The 16546-nt window shown below is 46.2% G+C and overlaps 1 protein-coding gene across 1 annotated transcript; it reads right to left on the bottom strand.

Moving 5' to 3' along the window:
* Nucleotides 1-5534: 5534 nt before the first annotated feature.
* On the bottom strand, nt 5535-8188 carry MTNR1B (melatonin receptor 1B). Its single transcript, XM_003430777.2, is given in 3 exon segments — nt 5535-6008; nt 6010-6344; nt 7984-8188. Coding segments are annotated over 3 exon segments (1014 nt in total).
* Nucleotides 8189-16546: the final 8358 nt, after the last annotated feature.

Genomic DNA, 16546 nt, shown 5'->3' with positions numbered 1-16546 from the left:
CGTAAGTGCTTGGGAGACGAGGAGTAAAAGATGTAAAGTCCTCGCCCTTGAGCTCCCAGGCCAATGAAAACTGGGAGTCTGTAAACGCAAATTTGGGAACAGTTAAAATAAATAGTAGATGTAAACAGGTAAGAAAATGTACAACAAACAATCAGATAAAAGACAAGAGAGCTGAGGTCATGGTTGGTGATGGAGGAGGTGGCTTTTAAGAGGGCTTTGAAGGAGGAGAAGGATGTGCTTGGCAAAATTGAGATTAGAGGTGAGATACCATGATTGATTGATAAAGGGAACAATAGACAGTAAGCTCTTCTGGGCATTTATTCATTCATTCAATTGTATTTATTGAGCCCTCACTGTGTGCGGAGCACTGTACTAAGTGCTTGGAGAGTACAATTCAGCAACAAATATGAAACAAGCAGGAAACATGTCTACCAACTCTATTATATTATACTCCCCCAAGTGCTTAGTACAGCACTCTGTACACAGTAAGTGCTCAATAAATATGATTGATTGTTTAAAGGAGATTTACTGGGAGTATTTGGGCTGAAAGGAGAAAAAGGCACCTGTGAGAACTATTAACTAAGAACCAGCTTCTGACAGCAGATTGAAAGCCCCAACTGGGTCTGAGTTGGGGAACTAAAGACGAACTTTAGAACCCCAGCAAGGCTAGGGCTGCTCTGAGCTGGCCTGGAAAACTCCCAGATCCAGATCATGGAATGCGGTGTCCATGGTGCACTTGAGAATTCCCAGGATGCCCCCCACTCCCCAGCGTCACACACGTGGCTCTGAGCTTCACCAGGAATGAGGGAGAATCTATCAGAACTTTATGCCTCTGGTTGCAAATTAAATGCCTCTGGAGGCCACACAAGAATCTCCTCAGTCTAGAGATATTTCAGTGGACGACCAGCAAAAGATGGAGGGGAAGATGGAAGATGGAAAGAGGAGGGCAACAACCTAGCACAAGTCTAGAATCTTGCAACTAAGGAATATAAGCCCCAGCGCACCACAGAGAGAAGTGTGGATCTCAAGTTAGATAAATTGTCTTGGGTCGTGATTTCAAGCCGCAGGACCGCAGCTACTATTCAAGCGGCATTTGAAGCAGCATGGCCCAGTGGATAAAGCACAGGCCTGGGAGTCGGAAGGAGCTGGGTTCTAATCCTGGCTCTGCCACTTGTCTGCTGTGTGAACCGGGCAATTCCCTTCTCTTTTCTGGGCCTCACTGCCCTTATCTGGAAAAGGGAGATTAAGACCGTGAGCGCCACATGGGACAGGTTCTGTGTCCAACCCAATTACCTTGTATCTACCCCAGCGCTTAGTACAGTACCTGGCACATAGTAAGCAGTTAATGAATACCACAGTTATTTACTGAGAGCTGGCCTAACAGGATTAATGGGCAGTGGATCACTACGAAAAACTCACCGTACCTCCAGGAACTTCTTGAACAGTCAGACACAGACATTCAGCCTAACGCACAGTAAGAGAAAAAGCAGAAAGTTCAACCAGATCCAAATGACTACAGATGCCTAATACGCAGGATTCACTCTAAAAAGAGTTTTATACACTTGCGGGCATACTTCTTAGAGTTCTGGTCATGGGTACTCAAAAGTCGTCACACAAGGCTGGCAAACCAACAAGGCAGGTAGTAAGGTTACAGAAGTCACGGAGCAAAGAGGATCAGCCACGTTTTCCTCTCCTGAACCTGAATGGTCCTACCTGATTTGCTGATCGGCTCTACCTTTCTGAGATGATTCTGGGAAATGGAGGGCACTCAGAGGCTGTGAGAATGTGTTTGCTATGTCCTCTTCTGTCCCTGATGTCAATTCCATGTCCAGTAGGAGTCCGAACCTTCTCGAATCAAGACTGCCAATGAGACGCATGGGCACCCACAGCTGTAAATGGGGAAAAACGAGAGGACAAAAAAGAAAATTGTTTTTGGACCACAGTTTCACTGGCATGACAAGAGGTGAGTCTCTGTGGAGAAATAGTGAGGCTTAGTCAAAAGAGCACTCATGTAGGAATCAGAGGACCTGGGTTCTAATCCTGACTCCTCCACTTGCCCTATTTGTGACCTTGGGCAAGTCGTTTAACTTCTCCGTACCTCAGTTTCCTCATCTGTAAATGGAGATTCAATCCCTGTTCTCCCTCCCCCTTAGACTGTGAGCCCTGTGTGGGAAAGCACTGTGTCTGACTTGATTATCTTATATCCCCCCCCCAGCGCTTAGTACAGTGCTTGACACACAGTAAGCACTTAACAAGGACTGCAGATATTATCAAGTGGGACCCTGGTGGATTCACAGCTGTGACTCAAACGAGGTACATGAACTCTTTGAAAGCCCTAGGTTACTCTTCTGACTTGATGCACCTTCCAGTGATGTCACAGAGTGGTTGAGCCTTTGGTTTAAAAGTCACACATCATCTAGACAGCCATGACACTGCGTCCCAGGAAACCACTGCTTTGGGAGTCACTTAATCAACCCATGACTTTTATTGAGTGCTTACTATGTGCACAGCACTCTACTGAACACTTGAGAAAGTACAAAACTAGTTGGTAGATGTGATCCCTGCCTACGAGAAGCTTACAGTCTACAGGGAGAGACAGATATTAAAATACATTACACATTACAGATTCACTAGCAATTTTTCACAATTTCTGCAGGGCCAGTTCACCTCACAGAGTGGTTTTAGCAGAGCTGAGACTAGAACCCAGGTCACCCGATGCCCAGAGCGTGCTTTTCCACTGGACCATCAGCAGGGCTAAATGGGATGCTGAGCTTAGTGACGGTCTAAGAGTAATAAGTAAGGTCTCAGTTCTTCAGCTCTGATGTCTTCGCAAACAGCTCTCTAACTGAGAGGCGCAAGGAGGCAAAAGTGAAAACAATGTACTAATCAGAACCACAAGCCACTGACCTACCTCCAGTCACCTAGAACCTATGTTCGATAAAAGATACAGAGCGGCAGACACCAGTAGACTTCGGTTACACTAATGGACCCTGATTTTGGAAAAGGTACGTTGAAGTTTGCGGGGAGAATTTCTGAAGTGATTGTTGTGAAGAAAGTCAAGTAGTTAATTTAGGCCTCCGTCTTTACAATTGCACCTAGGACCCAGGCGATCTTCTTCACAAAGGGCCTTCTTCACTGTGCAGAAGGAGAAGAAGACCATCTTCACCCTCCTATCAACAAGGATGAAAAAAGAAAAGCAGGTACTACTATTCTGGGGCAAAACCATATGACAATTAAAATAAGAATTAGAACTTTCTTGTCCCTTAAAAAAGCAATAGAAGATGCAATTTAACTGTAGGAGATTAGAAGTACTCAGAAGAACCACCAAAGGGATAAACTGATCATCCCTGGGCAAATTTTGAAATTAGGAAAAGTTAGCGTAAGTCCAGGTCTATCTGTGCCATAAACCTCTGATTAATGTAGTTACAGGAAGGAGATCTCCCGACATGAATCTGGTGCTTCTATTTCACTCTCAATCTTTGGCAAATAGCCTGTAAAGATCCCTCATTTCAGTAGCATCACTCCCTGGGCATTATTTTTAACTGTGATGAATACCCACCTGTGCAAAATGATTCAGATACTGAACTCTAAAAGACCTTTCTAGTCCAATAAGCCTATAGGTCTTTAATGGAAATTCCATGGCTTTTCAGTTTGAAAACTCCTGCCATTTCATTTTCATGAGAACGTTTCCTTTTCCCTGCAAGTCTTTCAATCCCAATAGAGGAATCACTTCGACTATCGTAAAGATTTCATTTTAAGATTAAAATCCATTTGAAGGAAAACCTAGGCCCTGCCTGTTACTTGGAGAATATAAAGGTGAACCCAAATCTCTGCTGTCTAAATCCAGATTGATGCTTCAGGCAGTGCGGTAATTTGGCTAGTTCACAAGAAGCCCTTTTACTACCTGTGGTACCCCGAAAGACAAATACATCCAAGAGTAATAATAACAATAATGATGACGATGATAATAATTGCTTTTGTTAAGTGCTTATTATGTGTCAAGCACTGTACTGAGCACTGTGGGAGATAGTGGGGTAGATGGGTCCCACAAGGTGCTTCCAGTCTAAGGGGAAGGGAGAGCAGGTATTGAATTCCCCAGTCCGCAGATGAGGGAACTGAGGCACAGTGACTTGCCCAAGGTCACAGAGTAGGCAAGTGGCAGAGCTGGGATTAGCACCCAGGTCCATGCTCTTTCCACTAGGCCACACCACTGATCATCTAGGCTGGATGGAATCCTGGAGCGAGTCCCATATGTTTACTTGCCAAAGCCTTTCCAAAACATTAATACTGACAAGAACAGTGATTAGTAGAGAGGATCAAATGAGCTATAGTTTTCATTGGCTAAGACAAGAAAACAAATCAAGAGTATCACACTAGAAGGTTTTAGGCATGGAAACAGGGGTTGAGAGTTCTGCCAACAGAGTCTCTGCAGTGTTCGATGACCATTAAGAAGGGACCTCAAGGCCAATCCCATCTGAAAGAATAAAAATGGTATGTACTAAGCACTTACTTTGTGTCAAAGCACTGCCAAATGCTGGAGTAGATACAAAGTAATCAGATCGGACGTAGCACTTCCTGTCCCACGAGGGGACACACAATCCAAGAGAAAGGAGAGCAGATATCATCTCCCCATTCTACAGGTGAGGAACCTGAGGCCAAAGTGGTTAAGTGATTTGCCTAAGGTCACCAGCAGACCAATGGTAGAGCTGGGATTAGAACCGGGGCTTAAGGAAGCTACCTATCCCTATCACACATGAACCACTAGTTCTGTGTGCTTCCTCCAGTCCAGGCCTGGCTTCAGATATTGGGCTTTCCTGAAATGGGGGGAAAATAGAAGAGTGGAGAGATGTGGGCAGAAGCATGTTTTAGAAAACCGAACTAGTCTGCCAAGTGAAGAATTGATGGAGATGGGAAAGGCTGAAGGTAGCAGCCTCCTGATCACGCTCCTCCCGGTTCCCAGGAGGAGAAGTTTATTTTGGTTTCCTACTTCCCTCCTAGTCATTACTAAGAGGTCACATTGGCCCACACAGATCTGACCTCCTCCCCCCGGCCTCCCTACCACCACCACCTTTAGACATATACACTGCGGTCCTTGGTCACGGAAACAGGCCCGAGTTGATTGGAATGCATTTTTCAACAGTGATGCCGTAAGGCACCTTGCCCTTCCATTTGCCGGTTATTAATTTCCTGTCTGCTTGGCCTGTTAGTCACCTAGAGGAGAGGTTAGGAAGGCAGCTTGGCACAACAGTTTGACAAATGTAGCAGTGTAGGGGGTCTCCATCATAAAGTGTAGATTCTGGGGAAATCATATAGTAAGATGCCCAAAAAACTATTTCAATTTTCTGGGAGAATTCCTGGGAATTACTGCCTGGCGGCTGAGATCACATGGTCCCCGAGCGATCTACAAAAATGAGGTTCGGTACCTCCCAACCCTGAACTCAGACTGACACGCTGCCCTCTCGTGTCCCACAGTGAAGCCATGTGGAGTTGGTTTGGATTTCGGTCATGTTTCCCGCAAGAGACGGCTTGCCCATCTAACGTTTAGTCCCTTCCTGGGGCAGCTCCCGGAAGAGCCATCTTGGATCCCACAGAGACCGAAGAATTCTCCTATATTCCGGCCTGAAATTCGGGTTCAGGAAACCGTACACCACCGCGTTGAGGCCGCTGTTGACGTAGGCCAGCATGTAGCTGAAGGCGTACAGCCCCACCGGGATCCTAGGGGCTATCCCCGTAGGGTCACTGGCCACGGCGAGGCCGATGAGGTTAACTGGGGCCCAGCAGACGGCAAAGATCACGAAAACCACAAACACGCTGAGGAAGTGCCCGACGTCGGTCGGCCGCGCCCCGGCTCTGGCGCCGGACCGGACCCTCCTCCTGGCCCGGATCATGATGACCCAGATCTGAAAGTAGCAGAAGGAGACGACGGTGATGGGGACGATGAAATGCATGAGCACCGTCACGATGGTGAAGGTGGAGCTGGCCATCTGGGCCAACGTGCACGAATAGATGCAGGGGGTCATACCTGATGGAGCCAACCAGGAAACAAGGAGCGATGAGCAGGACGGTGAAGAGCCAGACTAGGCCGATGCGGAGCAAACTCTTCTATTCCCGGTAGACCCTGTCGTACACCAAGTGGTGACAGATGTAGCAATACCGGTTTAGTGCAATGGCGGTGATGTTGAAAACCGAGCCGACGACGCTCAGTCCCAGGACGATGCCGCTGATCGTTCAGTATCCTCCTCCCAGGGTCCAGCCTTCGTGGAAGACGGCCGACAGGGTCAGCGGATAAGGGCAGAGCACCACCATCAGGTCGGCCAAAGCCAGGCTCACCAGGAAGGCGTTTCCTGAGGGAGAAAAGATACATCATCTTGGAAGAGGATTCTAGAAGGACTTTAGGCGTTAGAAACGGCGAATCGATAAGTCGGCCAAAGTCAGAGGTCTTCAGCATAATTAAAAGAAAGGGTAGAGACATTTCAGGAAAAAAACGTTTGGGAGATTTTCCCTGATTCATTCAAGGTGAACACCGGTACACCCAAACAACCAATGTTGTCACTGATATGTCACGTGTCACAGTCTTCAACCATCAAGTCTCTTTCCCTAGTCATCACCATCACTCCAACAAGTCGTGACGAAGCCAGAGGGGCTAGTGGAAGGACCACGGGCCTGGGAGTCAGAGGACCTGGGTTCCAATCCCAGCTCTACCAGTTGTCTGCCGTGGGACCGTGGGTAAGTCATTTCACCGTGCCTCAGTTTCCTCATCCATAAAATGGGGACTAAATAACCATTCTCCCTCTTCAACTTTGGCACTGTATGGGACAGGGAGTGTTAATTCTGATGATCTCGTATCAGTCTCAGCACTTAGCATCTGAGAATGACTTGGTAAGTACCATGACTATTACCGCTACTAATAATGGGATTTTTTTCATGACTGATGTTAATAATTGAACTTTGACTTTTTATATTTTTGATAAAATGCACTTGTCAGTGGTTCACTCTTGGATTTTGGCTCTGCCATACATCTGGGATCTGTTTCTCTTGAAAAAAGCACTAAACTGCTAGGCTAACAATTCGTCCCTCAGTGATACACAGCGGGTCCATAAACTGCATGTCAACAGAGAAACAAATTAAATTCTGCATGGAAAACGATTCAATTTCTCACTTCTAATGCCTTGGCCATTTTTCTAGTTGAAATGAATCTAGAGCTACAATAACCTCTCTTGGATGCCTGCTATTTTCAAGGCTTTGACTTATTTCCACTGGAGCATCCTCAATTCCTTATTTTATTCCCATCGCTTCTCATTCTTTTCTTCAATAGTAATAATAATAATCATCTGGGTATTTGTTAAGCACTTATTATGTGCCAAGCACTGTACTACACTGGGGTAGAAACAAGGCCATTTGATTGGAAACAGTCCCTGTCTCATATGGAGCACACGATCTAAGTAAAAGGGAAAATAGATATCTCATATGGAGCACACGATCTAAGTAAGAGGGAAAATAGAGATTGAGTTTCCACTTGCAGCTGACGTAACAAAGGCACAGGGAAGTTAAGTGACTTGCCCAAGGTCATGTAGCAGGTAAGTGAATGAGCTGGAATTAGAACCCAGCTCTTCTGACTCCTAGGCCTGAGTACTTCAAAATCATGAGTGGATCATATTAGGATGTGGGTAGCATTGGTCATAAGACTTCTTTCAGGATTTGAAATTACACTGTCTGAAGCAGGTTCTCTCTTTCATCTCTTTTGGGGTGGGAGCCAAGTGATGGGGAAGGGGAGCGAGGGTCACCCCTGGAGTGGGTTCATGGATGGAATCTCCCAGTTATGTCAATCTAAACAACGACCCCTGGGCATTTTTCTTCCCCAGGGAGCGGAATTTATCCTCGTGGATATGGTGAATTTGCCTCACGCCTGGCACTATTTCAACATTCCGTTTTGGGAAGGGATGGGGAAGAAAGAAGTGGCATCAAGTAGTGGCTGGGCCTTACCCATGTTGTGGAGTTTGCGGTTCCTGAGGACGGACAGGATGACCAGCGGATTGCCCACCAGGTCCTCGGTGACGATCAGCACAACGGTCAGTGCCGGAGCCACCCAAGAGGACATGCGGGGCAGCACCTGAGCTGCCTCTGAGCCCAGAGGACTCCCGCACCCACCAATCTCGCAGCCGTTCCTCAGGGAGCCGTTCTCCGCCATCGCTGCCCACCTGCTGTCCGACCTCGCAGATGTATCTCCAGGAACTCCCCGAGGTTCTGCCCTTCTCTGCCCAGTTTTGCCCAGCCGCAGGAGCTCAGGTCCTGGGGCACAGGGAGGTAATAGGTAGGACCTCCTACCCCTCCTCCCTTCCACCACTTCCTCTCTGCTTTCTCTGCCCTCTCTGCTTTGGGAGGAAGAAAGAGAGAGAAGAAGGAGGAGGAGGAAAAGGAGAATATCCCAAAGAGGACTGTAAATTCCTAGAGGGCAGGGATCTCCTCCTGTAATTCCTGTCTATATTCCTTATATGCCCACTACTATGATTTGGCCCAATCGGTTTCAAGCATTACTGCCAATGATGAGAAATAACATGGAAGCAGTGTGGCCTAGTGGAAAGAGCATGGGCCTGGGAGTCAGAGGACCAGGGTTCTAATCCTGCTTGCTGTGTGACCTTGGGGAAGTTACTTAACTTCTCTGTGCCTCAGTTCCCTCAACTGTAAAATGGGGATTAAATAGAAAATGGGGATTAAATACTTGTTCTCCCTCCTACTTAGAGTGTGAGCTCCATGAGGGACAGGGACTGTGTCTGACCTAATTAACTTGTACCTATCCGAATGCTTAGAACACTGTTTGACACAGAGTAAGCACTCAACAGATACCATAAAAAGGGGAGAAGGAGAAAAGGCACATAATAGTGATGTTTGTTAAGAGCTCATTATTTGTCAAGCACCATTGTAAGCACTGGGGAAGATTCGAGATAATCAGGTCAGACACAGTCCCTGTCCCACACAGGGCTCACAATTTCTTTTTAATGTCATTTGTAAAGCACTTACTATGTTAAGCACTTGGGTAGGTACAAGATAATCGTGGTGGACACAGTCCATGTCCTGCATGGGGCTCACGGTCTTAATCTCCATTTTACAGATGAGGATACAGGCCCAGAGAATTTAAGTGACTCTTCCAAAGATGAAAAGTAATGAGAAATAGCCTGACCTAGTGGACAGAGCACAGGCAAAGGACGTGGGTTCTAATCCTGGCTCCATTTTAAGTCTAAAGTGTGACCCCACACGGGGCTCATAGACTTCCCATTTTACAGATGAAGTTACTGACACACAGAGAAATTAAGTGACTTGCCCGAGGTCACCCAACAGGCACAAGGCAGAGCAGGGATTAGAACCCATGTCCTTTGACTTCCAGGTCCGTGCTCTTTCCCCTAGATCACACTACTCCTAAAAGGATATTGCGGGTGGCAAGAGGGTGACATGGATGAGGAGAAGGAAGAGGACAAGTAGAGGAAGGAAAGGAAGAGGGGAGAAAGAATATGGGAGCTTTGCCCCTCAGCCCCTCCCTGACCACTGAAAGAACAAATGCCTAATGTTGAAAAAAAATAACCAGAGAAACAGATAGAGGAGTCCTGAGGAGACAGTGGGACTGATGTGACCAGGAAGGAGAGAAATTCTTTGGGAAAAGGGATTTGGAGATTTAAGGAGTCTTTACCAGAGGAGAGGATGTGGTAGGTTGAAGTTTAGTGAAGAGGGTGTTTCAGGTGGGGGAGAGATCTGAGAAGCCTTCCCCTCCCCCAATCCTGTCTTTTTTTAAAAAGGTATTCATTTAGCGCCTATCACGTGCCAGGCACTGTACTAAGCACTGGTGTAGATACAAGATTGTCAGGTTGGAGTCCATATCCCTCATGGAGCTCACAGTCTTAATCCCCATTTTACAGACAAGGTACCAGAGCCAGAAAAGTGAAGTGACTTGCCCTCAGTCACACAGCAGACAGGTGATGGAGCTGGGATTAGAACCCAGGTCCTTTTGACTCCCAGGCCCGTGCTCTATCCACTAGGCCTCTCTGCTCCTCAGCAGGAGCCAAGAACGCTGGTTCCCATCCCATGACCTGGAGCCCGGAATAGGAAGGAGGTGGGATGGTCCGCCAGGGCTCCGTGGCCCACTGGTGTGGAGGCAGGTCCTGCAGACACCCTGCTGGGCCCGGGCGAATGCCACTTTGGTGCAGGAGGGAGGGTCAGTGGGCCCCAACCGACCTCCTCTGGGCAGTCTCTCAAATGCACAAACCGCTTCCTCTGGGACCCAGTCCGTTTCTGACACATCACAGAGCCGTGAAACCGACCCCGTAGAGTTCCCCTTTCCTAGATCGGAGAAGCTCTCTAGGTCTGATGCCAACCCACAGCTCTGGCATGCTGTGTAAGGATGGTCCTTCTTAGGAGTCCACTGGTCTGCCTTCTGTAGAAGCTCTAAGTCGAAAGGGGTACCAAGAATTCATCCGATCTAGCTCCCTGTAATAATAATAATATTAATATTAATGAGGATCTAATCACAGTAATCATCGTGACATTCGTTAAGTTGAGAAGCCGCCTGTTCTAATGGATAGAGCACGGCCTGGGAGTCAGAAGGACCGGCGTTCTAATCCCGGCTCCGCCACTTGTTTGCTCTGTGATCTTGGGCCAGTCGCTTCACTTCTCTGTGCCTCAGTCACCTCATCTGTAAAGTGGGGATGAAGACCGTGAGCCCCACATGAGCCATGGACTGCATCCAACCAGATTAGCTAGTATCTACCGCAGTGCTTAGTACAGTACCTGGTACACAGTAACTGCTTAACAAGTCCCACAGTTATCATTATTATTATGAGCTCCTTCACAGTGTACTTCTATTAATGCAACATGGTATCATGCAGACTTCTTCAATAACTGTGTGAAGACACACATTGATCCATTGATGATGTTACTGAAGACAGAATCTTACCAAGCCTGTGTCTTAAAAATAACGCATGATGACAAAACCTTTGTGCACAGTGTGTGTTCGAAGACTGTTCCTTGTTGCGCTGACACACGTAATGACAATTTAGAATAGTGCTTGGCACAAAGTAAGCACTTAACAAATGCCATCATTATTAATAACTCTGGCTTTGTTAAGCTTTTACTATGAACCGAGCATTGTGCTAACTTGCTGGGATAGATCCAATACAATCAGATCATACATTGTCCCTCTCCCACATGGGACTCGCAGTCTAAATGGAGGGAGAACAGAAGAGGAAAGAGGCCCAGAGAAGTTAGGTGACTTGCCCTAGGTCACAAGGCTGACAAGTGGAGCCAGGATTCGAAAGCAAGTCCCCTGACTCACAGGCCCATGTTCTTTCGACCAGACCAGAGTGGACTCAAGGTCCATGACTGACGAATGCCATTTCAACACAAAAGCCACATCCTCGAGTTACTCACTCCGAAGGCATAAAGTGCAGAGTTCCTGTTCCACTTCTTAGAAGGTTTATTGCTGTTTTTCTAAGATACTCACCGTTATCACCCTTTGGAGGAGTAGCTTTCTCAAATTCACTAGGTTTGATTTCATAAGATTTCATTTTCCAGTCCACCCAAGGCTCAGTTGCGGTGCTCATGGTGATTTTCCGAGGGGCGTGAGCTCTGTTTTTCCTTCTCAGACGCCTGAATGGATCTCAGTGAACATTGCAGCATTAACGGGGAGACACCTTGAAGGTTCCCTTCAATTAGCGGGCTAATTTACTTCCAATCATAATTAATAAGCTTCTGAGGTGAAAGACAAATAAATGCTGAACTACATTTGCTCGTTTCTTCAGCTCATTGAACGTATTATGTTAACCAGTGTATTTATTCATTTAGTCAATAGTATTTACTGAGCACTTACTGGGTGCAGAGCACTGTACTAAGCGCTTGTTGAAGGTGCGGAACAGGGTAATTTGTTTCAGTGTAATGTACTGAACACCACACTACACACACACATGCACACACACACCCTAGGTACACACTCTCCTCTTTGTAGAAAAACATTTTGAACTACAGAGATTGGGAGAATACAATACAACACAGTTGGAAGATCCATTCCCTGCCCAAAATGAACTAGCTGTCTACAGGATGACATGGAAACAGTCACCGCTCAATTTTTAATTGCTTTTTAAATGCTCTTTAGACCCCTCACCCCGTAGTGTTAGCATTCTTTAGCCACAGCGCAAATCAGGACATGATGTTTGGAGACCTTCACCCTTCTTTGAGTCCTTGACTGTATCTGGGACTTTCATCATTTTCATTTATTTTGGCATTGAGTGTGAAATGATAATAACAATAATAATAATAATGGCATTTCTTAAGTGCTTCCTACGTGCCAGGCACTGTACTAAGCTTAGGGCGGATTCAAGTAAATCAAGTTGTTCATAGTCCCTGTCCCATATGGGGCTCACAGTCTTTCTTCCCATTTTATAGATGAGGTAACTGAGGCCCAGAGAAGTTAATTAACTTGCCCACAGTCACCCAGAAGACAAGTGGCAGAGCTGGAATTAGAACCCAGGTCCTTCTGACTCCCAGGCCTGTGATTTACCAACTAAGCCATGCTGCTTTTCATGTGCAATGCACTGTGCTAAATATTGGGATAGGTACAAGATAAATTAGATACAATTCCCATCCCAAAAGGGACTCTCGGTCTAACTTTGGACAAGTTTTCTAGTGGAAAATTACTTTTGTGCTCTCAAGTCCACCAAGGCAGCATGGTCCATGGCAATAGCACAGGTCTTGCAGGTCAGAGGATCTGAATTCTAATGCCGGCTCTGCCACCTGTTTGCTGGGTGACCTTGGAAAAGTCATTTAACTTCTCTGGGCCTCAGTTCTCTCACCTGCAAGATGGGGATTCAATACCTATTCTCCCTCCTACTTAGTCTGTGAGCCCCATGTAGGATCTGATGCTCTTGTATCTACCCCATTGCTTAGTACAGTGCTTGGGACATAGTAAGCGCTTAACAAATATCGCAATTATTATTATTACTATCACCCAGGGCCAGGGTCACATTAAGCACCAACACTGCAGCATCTGGAGTGAAGAAGTCACCAAAAAGAGGCAGGAAACAAGCTGATTGAGCTATTGAACAAGGTATGTTTGCCCTCTGCCTTCTCTGAGATGTCTGTAACCTCAAGGTTCATTTTCTGCGTGTTTTTATGCCTCCAGAAGTGAGGAGCATGACGGCAGGGAAAATACCAATGTAGCAGCAAACGGCATGGGGGCCAAAAGGCAAGCTGGTCCAGTTTTAATCACGGAAAACAAAGTGCACTTTGAGTGAAAGAGAGAGGGGGAGAGAATGGAGTGAGGTTAGAGAACATTCTGAAAGAGGCAGAAGCATCAAATAGGTGCAATTTGCAGGTCTCGGAAGATTACAGAGCTTTCAAGTAGGGGTGAGAGGGGAGGCTGTGGTAATCTGGAGATGATTCTTACTGAGCATTCCTATGGCACTTGGGAGAGGGCAAGTGTTGTGTGTTGTTCTTGGCAATGATTCTCCTCTCACCTGCCAGGCCAGCTGGCCCCACGGTAATATTATCCCCCAAGGGGGAGAAAACTTGGAAATGCAGAAATGAGCGTCTCGCCAACAACACTGAAAAACCAGAAACAAGCCATTGAGAGCAGTGGTCTACAAGGCAGAAAAAGGATTTAACCATATTTCTGCCTGGGGCTGGGCTAGTTGATATTTGGAGGCTACTTTTCAGAAGTATCATTCCACACACGTTCTCGACTCCTCAGAAATGTCCAGTGGTTACCAATTCATTCCTTTCTGCCCTGAACAGAAACCCCACTCCCTTGACTTTAAGGCATTTCATCGGGTTTTTTTCTCTTACTCACCAACTCCTTTTGCCCATTAGAACCCAGCTCACACAATTCATTCTTCTCAAGGGAACTTACTCACTGGGTCTCATTTGTGCCTCTTCTGCCTCTGATTCCCTGCTCCTGCCCTTCCTCCTGCCTGGAAAGCAGTGTGGCCTAGGGGAAGGAACCTGGATCTGAGAGTCAGAGGACCTAAATTATAATTCCGGCTCTGCCACCTCTCACTTCACTTCGGTGCTCCTCACTTTCTTCATCTGTAAAATGGGTATTAAATCGTATTCCCTCCTCCTCAGCCCCCATATGGGACAGGGACAGTGTCCAGCCTGATTAGCTTGTATCCACTCCAGCGATTAGTACAGTGCTTGGCACGTAGTAAGTGTTTAACATATATCATAATTATTTTTATGGATAGCCCTTCCCTTTCAAATCTGCCAGGCCACAACGCTTCTTATCTTCAAAGCCCTCCTGAAATCCTGATTAATACCACCTCACCATTTACACGCTCACATCGACCCATAGCATTTCTGGGTCTAACTCAAATACTCTACTACTTTTGTGGTTATTTCCCTACCTTTCCATCCTCTTTTTCCTTCTATTGGTAATTTACTCTATATCTGTCTCCCCTTTGAGCCTGAAAGATCAATTTGGGCTCAGTTAGGGTAGGGATCACATCTTCTATCTGAAGAAGCAATGTGGCCTAGTGGCTAGAACACAGGCCTGGGAATCGGAGGACCTGGGTTCTAATCTAATCCTGCTCTGCTACTTGACTATGTGACCTTGGGCAAACCACTTCATTTCTCTATGCCTCCATTACCTCATCTGGAAAATGGGGATTAAATCCTACTTCCTCTGCTTCAACTCTGAGCCCCATGTGGGAGAGGGACCGTGTCCAACCTGATTAACTTGTAACTACCCCAGCGCTTAGAACACTGCTTGGCACAGAGAACGTGCTTAACAAGTTATCATTACCTCTACTGTAGTCTTCCAAGTGCTTAGTACAATGCAGTGCACATAGTCAGTGCTAAGTGACTGATCGATTGGTGTACCAATGGATGCCTGATGAGGGATTTTAGCATTTCAGGTTATCTCTTGAAGGCATGCCCAAGAAGCTCACCAAGGTCTCTTCTGTCAGTGAGTCTGAAGTCAAAATTATTAGTAGCTGAAGGATGATTAACAGGAATATTGGCCAAAAGAATAAAAAAGCCCAGTATAAATCTTTCTAAACAGAAAGATACTTTATTCAGCTAGGACTACTAGAAGTCTGAATGATTTATCATGGTAGCACATTGTGAAATCATGTTATTAATTGCCTTATATCCTCTAAAACCCTCCAAAGAGGACACATGACGGGATAAATCATCGGTTCTCCGAGTTGATTCATTCTGGGTGCACCAAGGAATCTGAATTTGAGACATTACTCCATTTGCTTTTTAATTAGCAGAAAAGCAGTATTTCTGTTACCAAAATAACATCAAAATGAAACCAAAATCCGCTAATGGCCCTTAGCATCGCCTGTTTGGGAAAGAATCAACAAGCAACTCTAAGACTAATGCCCCTCTAATTCATGGATACTTTGGGGCTGAAACAACTCAGCCTGCAAGAATCACTAGATTTTAAGCTCATTGAGGACAGTGTTCCCGTCTACTAACTCTACTACAGGTGCTCAAATACTTAGTACAGTGCTATGCACAGAGTAGGTGCTCAGAAGCATTAATTGACTGATCAAGTGACGGTGTGATCACCAAGTTTCCAAAGATTGGACACCACAGCTTTCATGTTTGGAATTCTAACCTGGCAAGACTTCTGTGGAAGGAGCAGTTCAAGGAGAGTGAAGGGATTTAAAAACTATTTTTTAGGAGCCAACTTCTCTCTTCAGTTTACAAAGGAAAAGTAGTACTAAAAGTACAACAGGAGCACAAGATATATCCCTGGTCTTCAATAAGCTGATAGTCTAATGATCCAATTTCCTAGCCTTCTCTACCAACCCCCACTCCCTGAAAAGCCAGAATAGATCCTAAAACCACAATAACAAGACCACAGCATTTATGCACCTCTCTGTAACATTTGTTTAAATTAATGTCTGTGTCCCCCCTCTAGACTTTCAGCTCCTCAGGGGCATGGAGCGTGTCTTCCAACTCTCCCAAGTGCTTAATAATAATACTGTTGGTATTTGTTAAGCGCTTACTGTGTGCCAAGCACCGTTTTAAGTGCTGGGGTAGATACAGGGTAATCAGGTTGTCTCACGTGAGGCTCACAGTCTTAATCCCCATTTTACAGATGAGGGAACTGAGGCACGGAGAAGCAAAGTGACTTGCCCACAGTCACACAGCTGACAAGTGGCAGAGCCAGAATTCGAACCCATGACCTCTGACTCCCAAGCCCGTGCTCTTTTCACTGAGCCACACTGCTGCTTAGTATCCAGTACGCGCTCAATAAATATCATTGCCTGACTGATTGAGGGAGGCGGTATGCAGTTTGACAGCTCATTTGAGACTCTCCTCGGCCTGGAAATAGTCATCCACAAATAGCAACCACTCAATTCCAAAATGGGAATGAAAGTAAAACACTTTTGTACTGCACTGGCCAGGGATATAAAGCCACCACCACCATCAGCATTGCAGTGACTGGGGGGTTGTGTGGAGGAGCAAGAGCTGCCCAGGAAGATGATGGGGGGCTCCACAGTTCCCCTGGCCTGAGAGCTGTGTCCGGCTGGACGAAAGAGATGGAGGAATGAGA

The sequence above is a fragment of the Ornithorhynchus anatinus genome, chromosome 20, assembly GCF_004115215.2.
Source record: "Ornithorhynchus anatinus isolate Pmale09 chromosome 20, mOrnAna1.pri.v4, whole genome shotgun sequence".
NCBI classification, from domain to species: Eukaryota; Metazoa; Chordata; class Mammalia; order Monotremata; family Ornithorhynchidae; genus Ornithorhynchus; species Ornithorhynchus anatinus.
The sequence above is the reverse complement of the archived record's forward strand: the minus strand, read 5'-3'. Positions and strand labels throughout refer to the sequence as shown.